Source organism: Antechinus flavipes, chromosome 5, assembly GCF_016432865.1.
Source record: "Antechinus flavipes isolate AdamAnt ecotype Samford, QLD, Australia chromosome 5, AdamAnt_v2, whole genome shotgun sequence".
NCBI classification, from domain to species: domain Eukaryota; kingdom Metazoa; phylum Chordata; class Mammalia; order Dasyuromorphia; family Dasyuridae; genus Antechinus; species Antechinus flavipes.
The window spans coordinates 38,456,323-38,478,651 of record NC_067402.1 but is presented as its reverse complement, the minus strand read 5'-3'; the positions used below and the strand labels follow the sequence as shown (position 1 = coordinate 38,478,651).

The window sequence follows — 22,329 nt, the reverse complement described above, 5'->3', positions numbered from 1 at the left end:
ACTTGGTGTCAGGATAAGTTGAGCTGAGCATTCTAATTCCTTAGTGTGCCTTTTTAATGGGTAAGGCTGGAAAAAGCACCTGTACAAGGCCAATCATTGTAGAAAATTAAAACTAGGTCAACAAGAAGCATCTGTTTCCATTAGCCATACTCTTCCCCATCCCACTCCCAACAAATCAGCTTTGCGATGCCTAAAATTCTTATTGGAAATTAGCCTAAATGTGCTTTAATTCTGCTCTGGAATTCAGCAGCCCCCTACTCTTTTTTTTTTGATCCTGGGATGTGAATGGTTCAGATTTCTAAAGTTCCTTTGTTTTGTGGATACAGATGATCCCCTGAGAATCACAGTATCCTGTATAAAGTGGGTGCTATTAAGAGCAGCTCAGTTAGAAGTTTTATGTTCAATATAATATAATATTATTATATTATCAAATATAATATAATAGCCACTGGTGCATGGAAAATTAAGAGAAGGAGCTGGAAGAAAGTAGAATGAAGTCAGAACTATTGGGATACTTCAGAAATGAATGAAAATTGTGATCTTTGCCAAGAAGAAGGAGGTCTTGCCATTATGGCAGACAGTATTGCAATGGGGAAGCAGAAACAGTCAACAGAGGCCAAATAACAACTTAAAAGATTCACGTTAATTCACTGTTGTTTTAGATTGGGGCAGACCTACATTAAAGTTTCTGTCCCACTGAAAGGCTAAACTACTAAATGGTGCACTTATGGAGAAGAAAAACTCTAATTAGAATCAACCAACAGGACAATGGGAAACCAACAGGAGAGTCAATCTCAGGGATTGGGACACTGGCCGTGCAATAACTCTCTTTGGGTCCTACCAGGGGCATATCTTGGAGTTCACCTCAGCTCTTTCCCATTCCAAAGCTTTGTCCTTTAGGATTTCTCTCTGTATTTTCACTTGGAGCACTAAACTTACAGGACCTATTGTGAAAGGACATTGCAGCTACCATTATCAATGGCTTAGAATGTGCACATGGACTTTCTATTACTAGCATCTATGTGATAAGAGTAAAAAGACCTTGAAGCTTTTACTTAAGGGAGGAGAAAATACCCTCAGTATCCTAAAGAAGATTTCTGTATTCTCCCAAAGAAATGTTATTGTTACAAGTGATCACTGGATTCTATAGCATAAGTTAAAACCAGTGTGTCACTGCAGGCCTAGGAGATTTTACATAAAAATGCTTCCCAAGTTTCAAATGATTAACATACACTTTAAGGAACGTAACTAATTCATTATTTGTTGAGCTTGAATGATTGGGAGATCCTCTGAAAAATCTCTGAAAGACCATGAGAGTCCATGTAAAAAGATGAAGAGACATTGGTGGGTTAAAATCTTAGAAGAATGACTATATAATATGAAATCAATATGTTCAAGATTGTACTAAGCACATAGTGGTGGTAGATGTGTGTGTGTGTGTGTGTGTGTGTGTGGGTGTGTGTTTACACAAACAAAAGTAGGTGATAACTTCTATTCTTGCGTAGCAAAAACTACTCTTGAACTAATTTTAGATGTGCTTTTCTGCTCAGAAAAAAGTAACTCTTCCTACTCTAGTCTCCTCATGCTATTTGTTCATAAAATGTGATTACCACTAAGTTGCTGTCAAATGCAGCCCAAAGACCTAAACATTTTTAAAATAACTATTCTTGGGTGGTTTATACTTTATTCAAGTTTTTAAAAGATAGATACTGAAACTGATTTGGTGGCCCTAATTCTGTTATAGTGATTTTTGCCCCATAAAGGGAAAAAGGAAAACTTTTTTTTTTTGAAAGGAAACTCAAATTAAGAGTATAGAAGCATGTATCTGATATACCAGACAAGCATCATTAGGGCAAGTGCCACACATTTAATTTTTCCATTTCAGTACTTCAGTATTTCCATTTAGTACTATACATAACAGATACTTAACACATTTGTTAAAGAGAATTATAGGCTGTTACCCCAAATACCCTGTACTTCCAAGTATCCCAGATACATTTCCACTCATACTTTGTACTATGTATTAAAGAGTTAATGGTGAAGGGAAAAAAAGCAGCAAATTCAACAAAATGAACACATTACAACCATGCAACATTTTTTGAAAGCTGTTATGCTTGTTTACTCTTCTTTACTATGGTTTCTCAATCTATAGTACTGGAAGTCAGACAACAGCTAAAGCTTACTAAAGAAAACTGGTAACAAACCAACAGGGCATGCAACATTCAGTTTTCAATTTTTTTTGAGGGCCAATTAATTCAGCTATGCCAATTTTTGCACTTCATTGCCATGCGTAGAAAGGCATTTTTTAATATGATGCCAAATAATTCCATGTAAATTGTCAAGAAATAAGCTACAGTTTCAATTTTTATCTCCTTTTGAGAATAATCTGTCTCAATTACACTCTGCACTTGATATTTATGCAATGTAAAAAAGAGCCTGTTGTTCAAAAAAAATCCCCCTAAAACTCAATGAATTCTTAATACCATTTATACTCCTAAGTGCTATAAGTAGGATATCACCAGAGACTACAGTAATATCTCACAATAGGCATTTTTCAATGATCCTTTAATCTTGAATATGATTTCCATTTTGGATACCAAGTATTTCCCTTTAGGAGGCATCTAAACCGCAAAACTTTGCAAAGCCATTAGCCACTAGCTAGCCACTGGGAAATTAAAATTGCTATTTGTTCATTTTTTTAAAAATATCAACAGATGTTGAGCCTATATTCTCAATAATGAAGAGATATTCATATTATTTTTTGTACCACTTTCTAAGAACTTCAGAAGAACAAATATTGTTATTTGGAATGTGGTGTATATATAAAATGCCACTTCATAAATGGATCTAAATTGACCAGAGTATATATATTCTACTAAATAAAGTACATGTTACTTTTCTCCATGTATTTTAACAGTCATATGCTGACAAAAACAAAAGACAGACAAATCCTGAGCCCTTATGACTATGTCACAGTATCCTAGCCCAAGATGAAGTGGAGCTACAAGGGATACCAGGATTGATCTTAAACACTATTTTACAAATATTTTCAAATCCTGATTCAGTTGAAGCAACATGTATGTTTTTTTTTGTGTTATTGTTCTTTTTCTAACTGCAGACATAAAGCTCAAAACTACTGACCTGTGAGGTATCCAGCTGTTTGTGACTCAGAAATGAACAAGTCATGTTTCTGATCTTTGAAGGCACTCCAGACCGAAGAGCGAGACAGGATTTCATTTACCTATAGTAATGCAATGGGTTTCTCTATTACTTTATTTTGATTAAAATAGTACTGAACGAGCAGGTAGGTGGTGCCATGGATAGAGTACCAGCCCTGAAGTCAGAAGGATCCAAGTTCAAATCTGGTCTCAGACACTTAACATGTCCTACCTGTGTGATCCTGGGCAAGTAACTTAACCCCAGTTGCCTAAGGGGAAAAAAAATGTCCTAAGGAAAAAAAATTGTCCCAAGGAAAGCTCTAACTAGTCCATTTAAATCCATATAATTTTGATGGAATAAAGCTATGAAATCATGGTGTATAGAATACTCTGAGGAATCAGTATGTACAACACATAAATTACGAAGCTACTTGAAATCCATATATAAAATTATATCACTAGAACTTAAGGCACGAGAAAAATTGAAATGTGTTCTTGATTATTACTAACAGAAATACCATAAGACATAAGTCCTCTGGTCTTTAAAGAACTTAGGTAATTAAATAGCAACTACTCATAAGTTAATACTCATCCCACTTCAGACATAAATAGACTAGGTGTCTCTGACAAAGGAACTTCAAGTTTCCACTTTCCTAAGATAACCCTGCAAGTGCTAATGCTCATTAGGAGAGGGAATTTCCTCACCTGGAACTCTCTACACAGATGAAATCACAGGTACACACACACACACACACACACACACACACACACAAAGTTAACTATATATTCAATATGGACTACTGCTATGGCCAAAGACCAATTGTATTACTTAGAGATAACAAGCACCATTGATCTCCTACCAACATTCTTTAATTTGGCTGGCCTGAGGCTCTAGGTAGTTAGGAAAAACATGTACAAATGCATCAACATTCTCTTTTCTGACCCCACTTGTAAGAAGTCACTACCATCTCTGCCCTTTCTGGAACATGGAGTCACAGTCACTCTCATACTCACCTGTTCTCCATACTGCAGGCTTCGGGTCATCGACTTCAAAGCTTTAACAATCTGAGCTTTTGTGGCTGCTGGGCTTTCCAAACTTTCAAGACCAATGCCTTCTAACAATTTTAAGAGATATGGAACCAAATCTGCTTTCAAGGCCTATAAATGAGCATCAGACACATTTACTTTTAAAAAAGGCTCTAACCAAAGTTAAACCATGAAATCAGAGGATTTTCAGTTGGTACTATAATATGAGAATGGCAATCTGCTAGACAGTTACAAAATAGCTCCCTGTTGTTCTGATATTGTTGCTCTTATGCTAACAGAATTACAAAGTATCTGTATGATTCTAATCAAATGAGTAGATTTTTAAGAATGTTTTACATTCAGTGAAATGAGCAGAACCAAGAAATCATTATACACTTCAACAACGATACTGTATGAGAATGTATTCTGATGAAAGTGGATATCTTCAACAAAGACAAGATCTAATTCAGTTCCAATTGATCAAGGATGGACAGAAGAAGCTACACCTAAAGAAGGAACACTGGGAAATGAGTGTAAACTGTATGAATTTTTGTTTTTCTTTCCGGGTTATTTTTACCTTCTGAATCCAATTCTTCCTGTGCAACAAGAGAACTGTTCGGTTCTGCAAACATACATTGTATCTAAGATATACTGTGACATATTTAACATGTATGAGACTGCCTGCCAGCTAGGGGAAAGGGTAGAAGGAGGAAAGGTAAAAGTCGGAACAGAAGTGAGTGCAAGGGATAATGTTGTAAAAAATTACCCTGGCATGGGTTCTGTCAATAAAAAGTTATTTAAAAAAATGTTTTTTATTCTCAAGTTATTCAACCACTTTGTTTGTTGCCTACGCTTTCTATCATCACAAACTCAAACTGTGATATCACATTGGTTTTCATTGTCTCTTCCTAATCACAAAGTCAGTTTAAACTCCAGATCACCCAATCAGATATTAAAATTCTCCGTTGTGATCACAATGTAGTGCCACCTTTGGGAATTGAAAAAAAAAAAAAAGCTTGTTTTTAAAAAATGAGTGATCCTAAAAAAAAATTAAGACATCATGTAACATGATAGATTAAAAAGACTTTTGCTTCCAAAATTCTATTCAATAGATGCGATGAATCTACAATAGTAGATTCACCTACTGCTCTATGTATTTTTATCAGATTATATTCTAATATTATTTTTCAATGAGATACTAACCTACAATAGTATCTCACTGAAAAATAATATTAAAATAAGAGTAATCAAATCACTTCTCAAGAATATAATTATTCAATTTTCAAAGGGCAAATTGAAGATGGAATTAGTGAAGTCTACACTTTAAAGGCTTTACAGTTACAACAATTTCAGTAGATTTATATTAATCCATTTTGTAAAATAATATTAAAAAAAAAAAGGTAGTATGGAGTAATGGATTGAGTCGTGACAATCTGCATTCCAGTCTCACTTTGAACAACAAGAGATTAAGTCACACACAGAATGCAAATCTATTTGGATGGAAAAAGAGTTCCACCTGACAACAAAAGCAATTTAAGTACAGTGATAAATAGACATAAATTACTTCTAATTGCATCTATTGGGGGAAATCTATAAAACAGTCTGGCAGAAATTAGATGTAACCTAATATCTTACACTTTAAACTACAGTAAGCCCAAACTGACTATATAACCTGACAATAAAAGGTCACATCATTAAAAAAAAAAAAATTTTAAAGAGAATTCAATCAAGATAAAAAATGAACAACTATAAGGAATTTAAAAGCTTTGCATAACAGAAACAACTAGCTCCATCTCTGACACATATTACTTCTCAGTGTTGTGGTCTTTAAGGTGCAGAGAAGATGTCAACTTCCATTGATGGAGAGAGTTTCCCCATATCCCTATATCAATGAAATCACAGATCCAGTCTCTTCTACCCTCATTAAGTGATCTTGCTTTAAACGTAAATGAGTCCTTTGGCTTTTTAATAAAAATTCCCAATCTTATATCTTTCATGAGTTAACTCCAATAAAGACATAATCAGAAAAGGAACTGTTCAGTGGAGAGAAAATATATGCATCAGATATCACCAAAAAAAGTTTGATATTCAAGACAAACAAGTAATTAACACCAAGTGTTCCCGAGTAGATAAATGGTCAAGGAATATGAAGATATCATTTCCAAAAGAACTGCGAACTATAAACGATGATGTGAACAGGTTCCAAATGACAAAGAGCAGAAGTAGTACATATTAAAACATCTCCCAAGTTGTTTTAACCTTCAACTCTTGCAAATTGAGAGATGATACAAAGTCTAACAGTCAATGTTGGCGGAGTTCTAGAAAGACAGGAATACTAAGGCATTACTACTAAGAGCTGTGATTTTGTCCAATTGTCCTGGAGACCAATTTGGAATTATGCAAGAAGATAAGCTGCCTGTGACCTTTGCTTCTGTTGTGAGGCACCTGCCCAAGGAAGTCAAAGAACAACAGACTGGAATGCTGATCAAACACTCACAGGTGTATGCTTTGGAGTAGCTAAAAACTGGAAACAAAGGGGGTGACCCTTGATTGTGGGAACTAAAAAGAAAACTGTGATATGAATAATAGACTATTCTTATGCTATAAAAAATGACAGATGTGCAAGTACTTAACCCCAATTGCCTCAGCAAAAAAAAAAAAAAAAAAAAAAAGAAATGACAGATGGATAGACTCAGAATCAAGGGTAATGAGTTGATGTGGAATGAAAAAAAGCAGATCCAAGGATGAGAACAATATACATGACAACATAAATGAGAGAAAAAATGATTAGGAAGTTGAACTGTAATTAAAAACCAATGAGGGTCACCAAACAAAGATAATGAAATATCTCCCTGCCTACAGACAAGAGCTGGGGGACTAATATTATCATTTAATTTTTTTTTTTAATGGTATGGGATAGTTCTTGCATTCTGTCACTGAGAAGAATCTCATCTGGAGGTAGAGGGTGTCAGTGATCTCTGAGAAGCTGCAATGACTGCTGAACAATTAAAAAAACACCAAGAAAATAAAGTGCCAGAATTGGAATAAAATGGTCAAATCCTTATTCTGGAAAAGCATCACATTCTAAATAATGGGTAGGTTCTGAGAGGAGCTCATAAAAATCTATTGAGTATATATAGGAGTAGGTGAAATCTTGGGAGGAGGGGATTAGAGAAGGAACAAGAGGAAAATCATTTCTTCCTCCTTCCCACAAGCAAAGATGCACAATGGCAGTTCAATCTTTTGTCTTCAATCAGACTACGGGCATTCTCCTTTCTTGGTGCTTGACTCCAGTGGAGGTCCTCATCATGCCCACCTTCCATTACCTTGCCAGGAGTTCCCTTCTGAAGAACTTGTCATCTAATAAAAAAATTTCCTTCACTGATACAGATTATTTTTGCTGGGTGTTAAAAGAACTCTCAGTGAACTGATCAATAGCGTGCAGTCTCCTGAGATTCAACTGCTATATAAGTATTCACACCTCAAAAAACGGGAATTCTAAAAGCAGAACTTGATTTGTTTTGTGGCTTGGCTTGTCTAGGTTTAAGAAAGTTATCAAGCCTTAACTGCATTAATAATGCAAATTAAAAATCAATTAACAACAACAACCACCAAAAAAACTATATGCCAGCACTATACAAAACAGATAAACATACAAGAGGTGTTATATACCCGTATTATTTTTTTTTTTAAATACATCAGAGAGTTGGCCTTTCAACATATACTATCATACCTTTGGGGTCAATTTACAATTTACATTAATGTGCAAAAGATGAGAATATAATTCTAAATACTTTCTCAGACCTATTTTTATATTAATCAGTTCACTGAAAACCCTGGTAGGATTTAAGACCAATAAAATTAAAATTGCCAATTGAAAAAGGAGTCCATTTCCATTTAGTCAAGCCAATCAATCATAGTTGAGAGTTTGCCCCTAGGATTAGTTTCTTTCTTATGTTGATCCTTTCTTTACTTCTTATCCTTTTCTTAACTTGTCAATTTTCTAGAAGCAATTCCACCCCCCTCTCTTCTATAATAGCTCCTCTGCAGTCAAAATTCCCAGTGCTAAGGGTTGGACAAGGACGGCTTTTTATATGTAACAGTTAATTATAAGTCAACTATATAGAAAATGGGGACTGACTACTCAGGCACCAATAGAAAACTGTTACTCTACCAAGTGAAAACTGAAAGTGACTTTTACAATACAAATAGAACTGTTTACCTGGGCTACTAAATCACTTTGTTCCTTCTGAAACATCCGATTAATTGCTTCACAGGCTAGACCAACTGTGTCTGACCGCTTTTTCATTCCATTCATCAGTGGACCAATGGTGTCTAGAGATGCCATTGCACGAACACACAACTATATACACACAAAAAAAATTTGCACTGTCATTGAGCTCTGCTTCTGAAAGAATACTATCAAAATAAACTTGATCATCTACATTTTGTAAATTACATATGTGATGGAAAGAAATTAAATCAAATATATTAAATATAAGTTTTCCCTAACTGGTAAAGTATGCCAAAAATGTTATCAGAACAGATATTCTGTTTTTTTAATTCTGCTTTTTTAATATAATTGACTCTTCCAAAAAGACAAATACCTCATTATCAGAGATTGAATGTATGACTCGAATGGCACTCTTTGGAATGGCGTTGTTCTTGTGATTCATTGCATGGATAACTTTAGGCAGATGACCCAGAGGTGGCACTTGATCTGCTAGCTGGGGTTGTGCACTGAAAAGACATACTGCTGCTGTTGTTAAAGTTTCCAGGGTTTCTCCCTTTGGGGGGGAAAAAAAAGCAAAATCTCAAACATACAAAAATGAGCTAATTGTTTTGCATTTATAACTAAGGAGCCTTGATTTCTAAGTACAGGAATTAGAAAATCAATTCATAAAACTAATGTATTTTTCCATTTATTTGACTTTCAATATTTAAAATATCCTACTTTAAATAATCATTTGCTTAAGCAGAATACCATGAGCAAAAATTAATTTTTAAGAATATGAATTTCAAAGTTCAAAGATCTTAGAAACAGTCACCAAGTGTTTTAGGGATTCTTATGCCAGGAGACACTAACAGCCTGGAAAAATTTAATGTACTGGAATGTTATTTTCTTTTTAAAATTAAAAGGGAGGGACAGCTAGATGGGAGTGGAGAGAGCACCAGCACAGAGTCAGGAAAGGCCCAAATTCAAATCCAGCCTTAAGACACCTTGGCACTTACTGTGGGCAAGTCATTTAACCCTGATTGCCTCATATATTACCCCCCAATTATGTGTGTATATATGTTATACAAACAAATTTTAATTAGCAATAATTCATTTTCCCCCTCCCCTCTCTTATTCCTCTGATGGCAAACAAAACATTAAAATATATACAATTAAGCAAAACAATATCTGCACTGGCTATGTCCAAAGCAAATAAGTCTCATTCTGAGTCCATCATCCCTATCAAAAGGAGAGGACTATTTTTCATCATTTAGTCCCCTGGAATCCTGGTTGCTATTATGATGATGTTATTCAGTCATTTTAGTCACATTCAATTCTTCACAACCCCATTTGGGGTTTCCTTGGCAGAGAGTTTAAGATCTTTCTGTGCTATTCTTTTCTGAGCTGATTCTAGAGAGGCCTACAAGTTTTTGCTGTTGCCAAGGTGGTGTTATCCAGGGAGATAAACTCTGGTTTATCTGAAAAAAAGACCCTGATCCCTACTATACTAGAGCAAGTATTGTAACTCTTCTCAGCTCTGGAACCAGATCTCCTGCTCTCCTGAGGCCACAAGTACTAGTGCTCCTCTTTACTTTGGGATTCCTACTCTCTGTAACTGACCACAAGCATTCATCTCTACCCAGGATGACCCAGAAATGAGTATGGGCAGTAAAGCTGCCAACCAGCACCAGCCATGGTGCTCCTGTAATCTGTGACCAGCTGTCTGATCCCCCACCCTTTCTCTCTGGGCTGAGAACTATCAAGGAAGATGTTGCCCCCTCCAGGGCCCACTGACCATCCCACTACCAACATACTTGTTAACCTTCCAAGTGGTCTCTGCCTAGAAACATGTCTATCTTGACCCAATTATTAAATGGCTCTGCTTCTTCCTAATTTTGGTTTGAGCTATTACTTTAAAATTATTTGGAGGGGGATACTGGGAGAGTTCAGCTGGGTAGCTACTTCTCCTCTCCACTTTGGTTCTTCTTCCTGCCTCTCCCCCCAAATCTTTTGCCATTTTAATACTTCTTGATTCCTGGAATTACTGGTTTCTATTTGGTCAATTTTAATTTTCAGAGAACTTATTATTTAGGCAAGGCATTATAACTCTTCAATTTCTTTAACAGTCTACATTTTTCCTCCAAAAAAGTACTCATTTAATTTATAAAAGTATTCTTAACTCTTGCTTCATCTCTTCCAGGAACTCCAGTCAAATCATGCCATGCTCTAGTTTGCATTTTACTTTGAGGCTTTTTTAGGTGAAGGCATTCTTTTCTTCTGGGTTTGTGTTTTGAACAATCGATGATAACTTTTCAGAATTTTTTTTTTTAAATTTGTTGATTCTTCGTAGCCTATTTCTGAACTTTGGCCTTGATGTGAGGGCCGGGCTCTGTGAACTGGAGGGAAGATCTGAACTGTTTTTGTCATTGCTTTCTTAGTGTTATGTTACCTCAGTATCTTAAGGAGAGCTCAGGAAGGAACATGCATGTTATTTGTACTCCTTAAGTGCTCTTATGCAGGGCAAACTCTAATGAGAAGTCACTGCTGCTGGGCTCAGTCACTGTCAGCCACTAGGAAGTTCTGCTATTCAGAGTGACAATAGGGCAGGATGTGCTTTGGTCTGGGATTCTTGCCCTGGTTATACCTTTGAAGACTTCAGACTAGGTTAGCAGCTGAAGAAAAGATCCTGCCACGCTTCTAGAATTAAAGCCCCCATCATTGCTGTTTGTTTCTGTATTTGCTCCTCTTAATCTAAGGTCAAAAATATCACCTTGGGTGAAGATCCCTTTCCATGAGTCTTCTTGGTTTACAGACAACAGAGTTATCCATCAATATCTGTTTCTGTGCCCTGCAGTGCCTCATTACAGATCAGGAATCTCCTTTTCTCAAGGTACATGGGCTCTCCCTGGGTGCCAAAGTGGAGCTGGCTCCCAGTCAGACCTATCTTCAGTACCCAGATGGCCATCTCCCTAAAAGAGGCCCACTGTGACTTTGTCTTAGATTTTCTCATTTCCCAGGATCTGGTTTGGTCCCTGTTCTGAATCTTAGTTCTGCACCACCCCACCATCTCTGAATGTGCTACTTTCGATTTTTGTTTCAAGATATTTGTTATAGGTAGCAAATCTGTAATGTTGAGTATATTCTATTATTTTTGGCATATATATACATATATGTGTGTGTGTGTGTGTATCTTTTTTTTAATGAGAACTATGTACTTCTAATATGTATTAAAATAAAAGTGACAGACCAAGGAAAATATAATTTTGTTCTATGTTTAGTTGTTTGTGATTAATCAATATTTGCTGCATGAATAAATGCTAATATAAGCTACAATATGGGCAATTTCTCCAACAAGGAATAAATATAGACATTCAGTAAGGAAAATTTTATAGGACGATTTAGAAGATAACTTTGTTGTAATGCCGATTTTTTCAGAGAAATAAATTATTAGCTCATGAAGCTTAACTTACATGTACACTTGTCAGTGTTAACTCTAAAAGTTCAAATAGTCTTAAAAAGTAATTAAACCAGATGTATATGTGCTCACATGCACATGTGTACACAGCTTTATTGTATAAACCCAAATTACTTCTACTACTATCCTGCTTAACAGCACTTAACACTTCCTAGCTACGTGACCCTGGGCAAGTCACTTAACCCCAATTGCCATAGGAAGGGAGGAAAGAAGGAATCAAAACTTTCTTGAAGCTCTTATATTATGAATGAATTATTTCAAGATGGAAACACCTGGCCACTTCAGAAATGATGCCAATTATCTACCTCTGCTTTTGAGTAAGTCAACAGCAGAAATAAACTGAACTTTAATGTTGCTTTCTTGTCCTGAAACAAAGCTAATCTGAAGCAAATGAGCATGAAGATTTCATTTTTCACAAATACAAAATTAAATTTTTCAGCCTCCCATAATTGGCACCCCTATTTAAATATTTTGCATATTTAAAAATCAATACTTACATGAGGACTATTTTTCTCCAGTAATTCAGTTAATTTTTCTAATAGTGCAATAAGAAATTCCCTTGGTTTCCTAAGAACCCAAGCTGGTTGTGCAATAAAGATCCTTAAGAAGACTCCTCCAACAGCTAGCTCCCCATCTGCTCCACCATAAACGACAGCAAAATCTTCAGGCAACTAAAATGAGAAAACAAATCAAGATCTCAAGATCAATGTTACAAATGACCGAAAAACTAATTGGGAAGAGAGAATGAAATAAGAATCAGCTAATAAGAAAATACATATGAGAACATAATGATCTGTTTTGATTTCTTAGGACCTATCAGAACAGTAACATTTTAATTTAATACAATCTTAAATGTTAACACAAAGTTTAAAAATGACATTTTGAAGTATTAGCATACTACTTCTACACACACACACACACACACACACACACACACACACACACACACACACAGAGAGATATACCAATTTTTCACCATCTACTGATCTATTATGGCAAGAACAATTTCTAAAATAAAGGGAATAAAGTTTTCTGCTACTTTAGTAATGAGAAGAATTTGAAGAAACTTGAGGTTAGCAAACATTTTAGAAGTTCACATAATTTCACAGAAGCAGCACAGACTCAAACTCTCAGTCTAAGTGCTGTTTCCTTGGTGTGTCAGTTGTAGGAAGTTGGCCAACTCAAGTGACATCTGTAATCCATTTCTCATTCACAAAATGGATAATAAAACATGTTAAAAAGAGCCCATAATACAGGAATGTGAGTCAAAGGAAAACATATAGTCTAACAATAAAGTCTTTAATATTTGTTGTTACCTTCCAGTTTATTTCAGGGTTGTCTCTCTGACTTCTAAAGTGCCTTGAGGGAGAAAAAAAGGGAAAAAAAAATCACATAATCTTGAAAATAATACACACATTAACTCCTTGCAGCTCAAATTTAAAGTATTAATGAAGAGATAAGAAAAGCAAGCAAATGTTTGCCCATCCCCAGCCACAAACGTTTCATGTGAGGGGACAGCTATTACCATAAATCTTTACATACTCTAACATCATTTCTCGAACTGTTGTAGATACTTTATCTCTGGAATTGTCATTCCAAATTAACTCTGGATTTTCATGAGTTCCTTCAAATATGTGAACAGCAGCTTCAGGACTGTCTCTCATTGCATCCATGAATACACCAGGTAGAAATTTCATTAATGTAATTCTAACCTGCAAAGAAATTTTTTTAAAAGGACTAGAAATAACAGAATTGTAAGAAAGTAAGTTTTCTTATAACAGAAAAATTCTGATCCTTATACCATAAAGATAACTAGTTTAGCATTAACATAAATCAAAGATTACAGAATGGGAGAAAAAACACCAACCAGATTGTATGAAAATATCAATTTGAACATAAAGGCCATAGAAAAGAATTAATTAATTTTAAATCTCCACTTAATTTTAAACTGTACATTGTTTGTTTGGTTTTTTTTGAAAAAAAAAAGTTTGTGGGTTTTTTTGGGAGGGACTCTTCTGCAAAATTTAAAACAATAGCAGATCATACTGAAAAAGTATCATTCACTATAACAGTTTCATAAATGTATAACCATCCTAACTGAATCAATTTCAAAAAGTGAGTTTTAAGGATAGTAAAACAATGAAGTCTTCTGAACAGCACCCTTTTCTCCCCACTACCCCACCCCTACCCCCAGATAAATCTGTATAAAATTATACTACTTTGAACACATTATATAATGTCACAACCAAGAAGTTAAGTCTATTCTAAGTTGTGTCACTTTAAGTGGATTCCTTTATCAAAGGAAAGCTATATGCAATTATGAGTTCATTAATATTCATGTCCCTAATTTTGAACACTGCAATTAGAAGCCACAATTTAATCCCTGGGTATCAATAATGCTTTCAGTTAAGTGGTTATATTGTCTTAAGTTGTATACATGAAGACTTTTCAACAACTACTTTCCTATATGATTGTCAACCAATGTCAGCATTTTAATTTTTTCCATTTTTTTTCTCAAGGACTTCAAAGCAACATTATTTTTCATTTTTATTTCAGTGGAAATGGAAGAATAGTGTGCAACTGTGTTTCAAAGACCAATTTCCCCTATATTTAGACATACCTGAAGCCTTCTTTCATTTGGGGTAACATTTTTTATTAAAATGCAAGTTCCTCTAATTATAATTTGCTTAAAACCACTAGTTACTACAAATGGACTCAAGTTTAATTTGCTACAGTTTCCTTATTAAAAGGTTTTCACATTCCTACACATTTTTATTAGCTTTATTTTAAGGAAAAAATTACATGATTATAAAATTATTCTTTCTTCCAATTTAATCCTTCACTCATTTAATAAGATTCAGGGCATTCAGGGGGTTTACCTTTGGCCCTATCAGCTTATCTGCTGTCATTTTGGCAAAAAGCTCAGCTGTCTGGGCTCGGACTTGTGGGTGAGTTGAATTGCAGAACATATCCAGCAAATAAATGAGAGCTCCTGTGGAGGGAAAATGAGTTCAACTATCAGAATTAGTCATCTCTGTGTCCAAAAAAAAAAAAGGGTGTCTGCCACTCACTCATCACAAAACATGAGTACATGTGCGTTTTATGCAAAGGGGCTTAAAAAAAGCTATTCCAGGGGAGCAAAGAGAAATAATTGAATGATGATATTACCTTTGGTCATTGCTTCTTTGATTATTTTTGTACTTGATGTCAGTGCATAGAGAGTTTCAAGAACAAGCTGGCGGCCTGCAGAGGATAAATAGGAATGACCTAGATAAATAGAAATGACTGCAGAGTTGGCATACAATACCATGGGTTAGAGTTAAGTGACCCAGTAGATCCCTAAGAGTTTATCTAGGGTTCACTGGAAGGCCAGGGATTAAAAAAAACTTTTCAATTACTTGTAACATGTTTTCCCCACTATTGGTACAAAGAAATGAAAGCTGGCTATACTGTGATTTGAAAAGTTTAATAAATGGCTATACGCACTTGAGGGCAGTGAGTGCAGAAGGGCCAGTAAATTGGACAACACTACTGATTCTGCAATATTGTTGACACACTCTTGATTAGATGTCACTATGTTCACAACCTGAAAATGAATCAAAGACTCAATATGTTATGAAAAAACAAAAAAGTTCTACAGTTTTCAACAGAATAATATATCACACACTGCAGTTTGGGGAAGAAAATTTGGGGCTGAAATAAAGTGAAGTAAATGCAATAATAAATTAGGGAAAGGGAAGCTTATATAACCAGAATTTAACTTTCAGAGATTTTCTATTTATTCATTACAAGAAACAAAGTCACAATATTTATGAACATTTAATATACCATCAAATATGTATCTGTAGTATATACCAAAGTAGAGTGCATTTTGTTTTTAAATCATAATTAAGAGTTAGTAAAGATGAATGAATATGTCTTCCAAATACACTAATAAATCTGAAAAAATGTGTTGCCAGTATATAAATAGTACTAAAATTGCTGAATTTAAGGCACACAACAAAGAAATCAGCATCATTTTGGTAAATGTTGCAGAACGATAATAAATTTGGCCTAATTAAAAAATAAAAACATTGGTAGGTGACTTGTTCTTTACACCTTGAAACAAACAACAATGTAGTTCCAACAATCCCAGATACAGAAGAGCACTGGTTCTGGAGTTTCAAGGCACTACTTTCAAATCATGCTGTGCTTGCTATTGCTGCAAGGTTAGGAAAGTCACAAAGTCTCTGAGAGCCTGTTTCCCCTTCTGAAAATGATGGATTTGGGGTTTATGTGGCCTCTTCTGTTGTGTCACCTGCAATACTGAGCCTGTATTAAGGATTCCGCATCTAGGAGCTTCAGACCTAGGTAGGGAGACATGCTCTATCTCAGAACTAAGATCTCAGATACAGACTGGATGAAGGGACTTCAGAAGCCAAAGTCCAAATCCATAATTTCTTCCCCCCAGTTTTCTCATCTTCACTTAAAAGAATATATCTGTATTTGGCATTTAAAACACGAAATGGTGCATTTCTACACCCAGAGTAGAGAGAAATCCTTTCTTTATTTCATATTTCTAGTTTAAAAAGATACAATACATGATATTATTAAAAGGAGAAAAAATTTGCAAAAAATAAATCAATCAAAACAAATCAACTCAGTGACCAAATAAACCTAAGAATGCAGGTCTCTTCCTGCTTCTCCTGTCTACTTTACCAGAAGGAGGATTAGAGACTTCTTCCCTGAGAGCTTAAGTCTTTCCAAGTTCTTTTCCTCTCCTGATATGCTGGCCTGGTAAAAACTTCTCTCCAGCTTCTCCTCACTGTAAATGTCCCAGCTCACCTCTTGGGAGTCTCTTACAGCACAGCAGTATTCCACTGTGTGTGTGTCTGTGCACACACGTGCATTTTCAACTCTCTATCTACTTTAGGTGAAGCTAGGGCTCAGGGGACACTCGTTCTTCATACCTTTATCTATTGTGGTTTTCTCATCCTCTTTTCACAATTATGAAAAAGGCTGCTTTTGAGAGCTACCAAGAACCCATACTAGGCTTCCTCAGGATTCCCCAGCCTTTGCTACCTAGCTCAGAGTGCCCACACCTCTGGTGGCCACTAGGCTCATCTGTGCTAGAGCTCCCTCTCCTGTTGTCCTAAGGCTCTGAGGCAGCTTCTAGGAAAAGTTATTTATCATCATTTCTCACTGGATCACTAGAAAGTTTAGTGAGAATTCTGGGCTTTCCTGAAATCAGGAAATAGTTTGCCTCCTGTTCAGGCAGCTGTCATGTTTGCTTTTCCCAAGCCCCGCATTTTAGCAGTGAGGACACTATGGCTTCACAGACTCTAAGGAACAAGCTGGGCCTGGGGGCAGGAAAAGCCTAGTTAAAACCCAGCTTCAAAAAGCCAATTGCCACAGTTTCTTCCTCTGTAAAATGAGCTGGACAAGGGAATAGCAAAACATTCCCATCTCTCTGCCAAGAAAACTCCATAGAGTCTGACACCCTTCAAGTGACTGAACAACAATACTAAGGCCCAGAGAAATTAAATGGCTGCCCAGGGTCACACAGGTACAGTCAAGCGAAAGCAGCAAAGTCTGATTCCCATGTCCTAACTTCAAAGGAAGCAGCTTCCTACTCAATCATGTTCCATCTTCTTCAGTGAACCAGGATTAGAGAAGAGTTTTTTATTTTTTAAAAAACAACAATTCTCTCTTTATTGGGCCCTACTGTCTGGGGATGAACTTAAGTCTTCTCTGTAAGCGAAAAGAAAAAACAACTGGCAATGGACTCTGGGTTACTAATGCTCTGACTCCAGCCCCTCCCAACCTCGTCAGAAAAGGTGTTACCTCTAAAGCCAACTGCTGCACCTGGCCAGCTCCATGGACACGGAGAAGGGAAAATATCAGTTTAAAATGACCAACACACTCACACTCTGAGCCTGTGGAAATAAGAGAGCATTCACTGAATTAAAGACTGCCTTTTAGAAAGCACAATGCTATTTCTTAACTATCTTAACTGTGACACAAACTCTGGTCATTGGATAAAATGCTTAAGCTTTAAGAGAAAAATTTCATCTATTGGTGGCCATTGGTTTTCTGAGCTTTTGCTCCTTTTCCCCCATTTTAAAAACATGGTGGCCATCTCTGCCAAATAAACTTGGACCCGCACGAGCTCTGTCACAGGTCATTTCTTTAAATACCACCTGTGGTGCTTATGCTGAAGAGTGGCCATAAGCAAGCCAGTAGAAATCCCTTGGTCTGAATATCAAGGATAAAATGAGGGAGTTGGACCTCAGTGGTCTTTCAAGTATCCTTCAGCAGTAGTTCAAAATTTTAAAGTGTGAGTTTTAGTTCTTCTCCTATTTTTATTATTAAGGGGCCTTTCTTCTTGGCAGCACTAAGAGACCCCCATTTGGATTTGGATTCAATTTCAATATTTGGAGAGATTCAGACATTACTTTGGACAACAGTAATCTTTAGAACCTAAGTAGAAAAGGTATCAAAATACCCAATGTATATAACAACAAAAGCTATCCAGAGTGAGTAAAGCAATGATTTTTTTAAATTTCTAAGTAGTAGTATGTTTTATATTCTATGAAACTGCCACCATAAATGACAGTATGCATCTAACTTTTATTTATAAGCTTGTAACCTAATGATTTTTTTCTTATCTGGAAAAGGCCTTTTTGAAGACGCTGAGCCAAGCTTTAAAATGGACTAGAATAAAAACATTTTTAAACTGACAAGGCTATAGTCTGATTCTATAATTTCACCAGTGCAGCCTTCCTGTTTCATTCACCCACTCTACAGTTATTGGTTTAGATCAATACCTATAGAATCTTCCAAATGTACCCCCACATCACTGCTTCATCAAACCACAAGCAACAAAAGAATGAATACTTTGGTCCTCATGGCCCTGCGATCTTTTTCTAAATTATCTTGTCAGAGTTATCACAAGTGACTTCTTTTCCCAGACTCTTTTATGTTCTAGTCAAGCTGTTTCCAGACTACCCTTTAGCTCATGCTTATCCCTGGATTGGACTCCTTGTACTGATCCTTACCCGGTATCTTCTCATAATGTTAAACAAACATAAACTTTAGTGTTATTGAACTGAATCTGCACTGGGTACAAATTCCTCTTAGGAAAGGAAGAGTTTATTTTAAAGCCACTGACTTTATTTACTTGCCACCAGTTATGATTGTAGTGCTAGGTCAGATGTGGGCAAATATGGCTCACACACCAAATTCAGTCCACCACCTATATACATGTAAAAGATATCTTAGCATATGAGCTGCAGAGAGACAGTAATCCATATTCAATTTGCCAACAACCCAGTCCTGGAGTAACATGAATCTACTCTTAAAGCTCTATGGGGAATGAAGAATCTACTTTTTGCTAGGACTTTCAATCATAAAGCTTGAAAGGTTATTTATTCAACAAATATCCCCTGTACCTTTTCTGTGCAAGATGCTGTCAGGGATATAAAAATGAATAAGGTAGCTTCTGTGCTTAAAGCAACTCAAATGCCAAGCAATTTAAACCATTATTGCCATTAGTAGCTACTTTATCTGATATATTTTATTTTCTCAATCTGATCTTTTGTAACTACTTTAATTCATTTAATTTTATTGTTCTTTGCACAGCAACATAAATTTCAAAATGATTTCAATTCCTCTCCCCAACTTGTCAAGAAGAGAATCTAATCTAGCCCACAACCCACTCTGTATCTATCTTGAGATAAATACCTTCATTTTCTTTTTAAAGTGTGGCAAATCTATAGTGTCCATACAGTTAGAGATTGGTTTTTTAGAATTATAGAAGCACTTATTAATAAAATACATCTACATACCTGGGTTGTGTTTTATAACATTTCTCAGAGCTTCCAAAGCCATTTCAACTCTTGATAATCGATCTCCATGTTGCTCTGACTCCACTTTTGCAGTGTGTGTGATAGCCATGAAAGTGTGGAGATACTGGGCCTGGGAGCCTATGTAATCCAAAAGACTTGCAGCAAATGCTTTTGGGAGCTAAATTTTAAAATGAAATAAAAATCAGGTATACATTACATTAAAATTTAAAAGTGTACAATATTTCAAAAGCAGGGCAAAAGTTACCATTTAACAAACATTTTGTTTTCCATAATTTACATCTTATTGTAGAACTATTTGTTTTTCTTCTAAAACTTAAATTCTTGACCACCCCCACAAAAGAAAATGTTTCTAAATATAGTGGAAAGAAAAATATTTTCTTAGATCTCTTCAGAGATAAGGAGCCTAACTGGTAACGCTATATATTCATCCCATCATCCCAGAAGACTGCCCATCACTTTTGAGGAAATCTTCTCTAGTTGGCCTTACAAACTATTAAATAAAAACTGATGAGTTAACTTGCCTGCTAGCTAGGAAAATGCTAGATTAGACAAACTGTAAACCAGAATATGGACATTGCATTCTCAAATGGAGCCCTTTGGTGAAGCTATATTTATATACATTACAGAGACACCATGGCATCAAACAAAGACTATTATTATCCCTTTGTAGATTAGAGAATTTGCTATAAATAAAAAGTTTATCTTTTCCCCACCCTCTATCATCCTAGCTCCCTGCCCTCATTTTCCACAACATATTAGTGCTGTAGAAATGAGTCCAAGATCTGTGAAAATGCAATATATTTTACTATTTAGATTACTTCTGCTCAACAAAATGAAGTGATTTCCATAATAAATGTTCTAACATTGAAAAAATTCAAGCATAACTCTTTTTATTGAAAACTTACCTCTAGTTGGAAAGTAGGGATTTCATTATATACCCTGACGAAAATTTCTCCTACAATAAGTTCTTTGGCATGATCACTGTACACAAATTCTGATCCATATGTTTTGTCACAGTCACCCTTTGAAAAATAAAATGCTTTTTAGTTATGATCACAGATACATACTCTACATGATCTATATTTTCAGTCTTCCAATCAGTTGAAATAAGAACACTAAGGAACCTCTTGAAAATGGTGCTTTTACCCTCCAATAGTAACTTGCAATATATTGGGGACTGTCTGATGGTTCACTTTGTCCTTACCACATCCTTTTTTTTCCTCACTTAGATTCCATATTATCCTACTTATATATAAAATAGAAGGGACTTTATACTACACCAAAGGACCTGAAGATAGATTCCAAAGAAAACCACATTAAGACTGTTGTGTCTGTTAATTCATAGAATGCCATGGCCACAAGCTAAAAAGGGGGCATTAGATAAAAAACCTTGATAGGGACTCTTGGTAGTTCAAAAAAATGGTATCAGTTCAATAATAAGCAACTTGGGTTTAAAGAAAAGAGATGTAGCTAAGGGATATTTACTGTCACTGGTCCTACTGTCAGAGACCACACCATACTAGATGAGAAATTATAATTAAGAAGATTAATTTATCTTTGTTGCTTGTGACACAAGTTATTCAACACAGAAAAATGAAGACATTCTATAGGAATTGGACGGGGCCAGGCAACAGCAATCTAAGAACTTCTTGTGTCCTTTTTCTGATAGCCTCAAAGACCCCATTATATAGCAAAGTCTGAGATCCAGGTATGTGACTTTCACTTCTTCTGCATTCCCTTTACATACCACCAAATGTGCGCTGAACAAAATCCACCTGGATGCCCATGGGTGTCTCCCCCACCTACATTTCCCAAAAGAAACTTTTCCAACATTTCCCTTTTGGCATTAAGGCCCGCATTGTCCCCTTACCCACAACTCTGTTCTCTCCTCTTTCTACAATTCTCCTTCCCTGTCATGTGTAGCCAGTTGCCCAATTTGCTGATTCTTCCACAGCATCTCTCAAACTCACCCTCTTCTCTTTAGACCCACTTGGCACTCATTACCAAACTGTCTCCCTGCTTCTAGAAGCCTTTCTATTTGCCAACATTCCAGTTGCCAAAATAATCTTTCTATGGCAATGACTATGCCAGTTTCTTTACAAAAAATAATCTTCAAGTAGCTCCCTATCTCTAGGCTAAAACACACTTTCTTTTAGTCAGCCTGGCACCTTGCCGATTTATATATGACATTCTTCTGCCTCACCAACTCTTATTCTCACAAAATATTTTATTATTTATTCTTGAAATTTAATATTCCACAAGTCATTTCCCATATTTTAAATATACTGTCTTCATCACCATCTCTGAGAAGCTTTATTTTCAAGGTTTCTCCAAGTTTTGGCTCAAGTGTCATCTCTGGCATGAAGGACTTCCTGACCCTCAATGTCAGTGCTTTATCCCTTCTCAAAATATCTAGCATTTACTCATATATGTGTTTGTTGCAAATCTCAGAGAACTAAGATTTGTGAAGGCAAAGGCAATTTTCTTTGTACTTTTGTCCCTAGTAAACACATCGAGCTGAAGTAAGTTAAGGATAACAGGCAGGGAAGAGATAGTAAGGGAGGTGAGAAATTTGAAGTAGAGGAGTGGAGTTCCTATTGTCACTGA

At 35.8% G+C, this 22,329-nt stretch overlaps 1 protein-coding gene across 1 annotated transcript in view; it reads right to left on the bottom strand.

Moving 5' to 3' along the window:
- The window catches only part of DNAJC13 (DnaJ heat shock protein family (Hsp40) member C13), a 108,629-nt gene that overhangs the window by 4,951 nt on the left and 81,349 nt on the right, over window positions 1-22,329 (bottom strand). The window contains exons 44-56 of the mRNA XM_051962344.1: window positions 20,628-20,744; window positions 19,702-19,879; window positions 17,699-17,790; window positions 15,362-15,461; window positions 15,044-15,118; window positions 14,755-14,867; window positions 13,418-13,587; window positions 13,192-13,234; window positions 12,373-12,546; window positions 8,792-8,971; window positions 8,407-8,547; window positions 4,173-4,316; window positions 3,142-3,241 (exon numbers count right to left, since the gene is read on the bottom strand). Of these exons, the coding sequence (XP_051818304.1) occupies window positions 3,142-3,241; window positions 4,173-4,316; window positions 8,407-8,547; window positions 8,792-8,971; window positions 12,373-12,546; window positions 13,192-13,234; window positions 13,418-13,587; window positions 14,755-14,867; window positions 15,044-15,118; window positions 15,362-15,461; window positions 17,699-17,790; window positions 19,702-19,879; window positions 20,628-20,744 (1,627 nt within the window). The remainder of the gene's footprint in view (window positions 1-3,141; window positions 3,242-4,172; window positions 4,317-8,406; window positions 8,548-8,791; window positions 8,972-12,372; window positions 12,547-13,191; window positions 13,235-13,417; window positions 13,588-14,754; window positions 14,868-15,043; window positions 15,119-15,361; window positions 15,462-17,698; window positions 17,791-19,701; window positions 19,880-20,627; window positions 20,745-22,329) is intronic.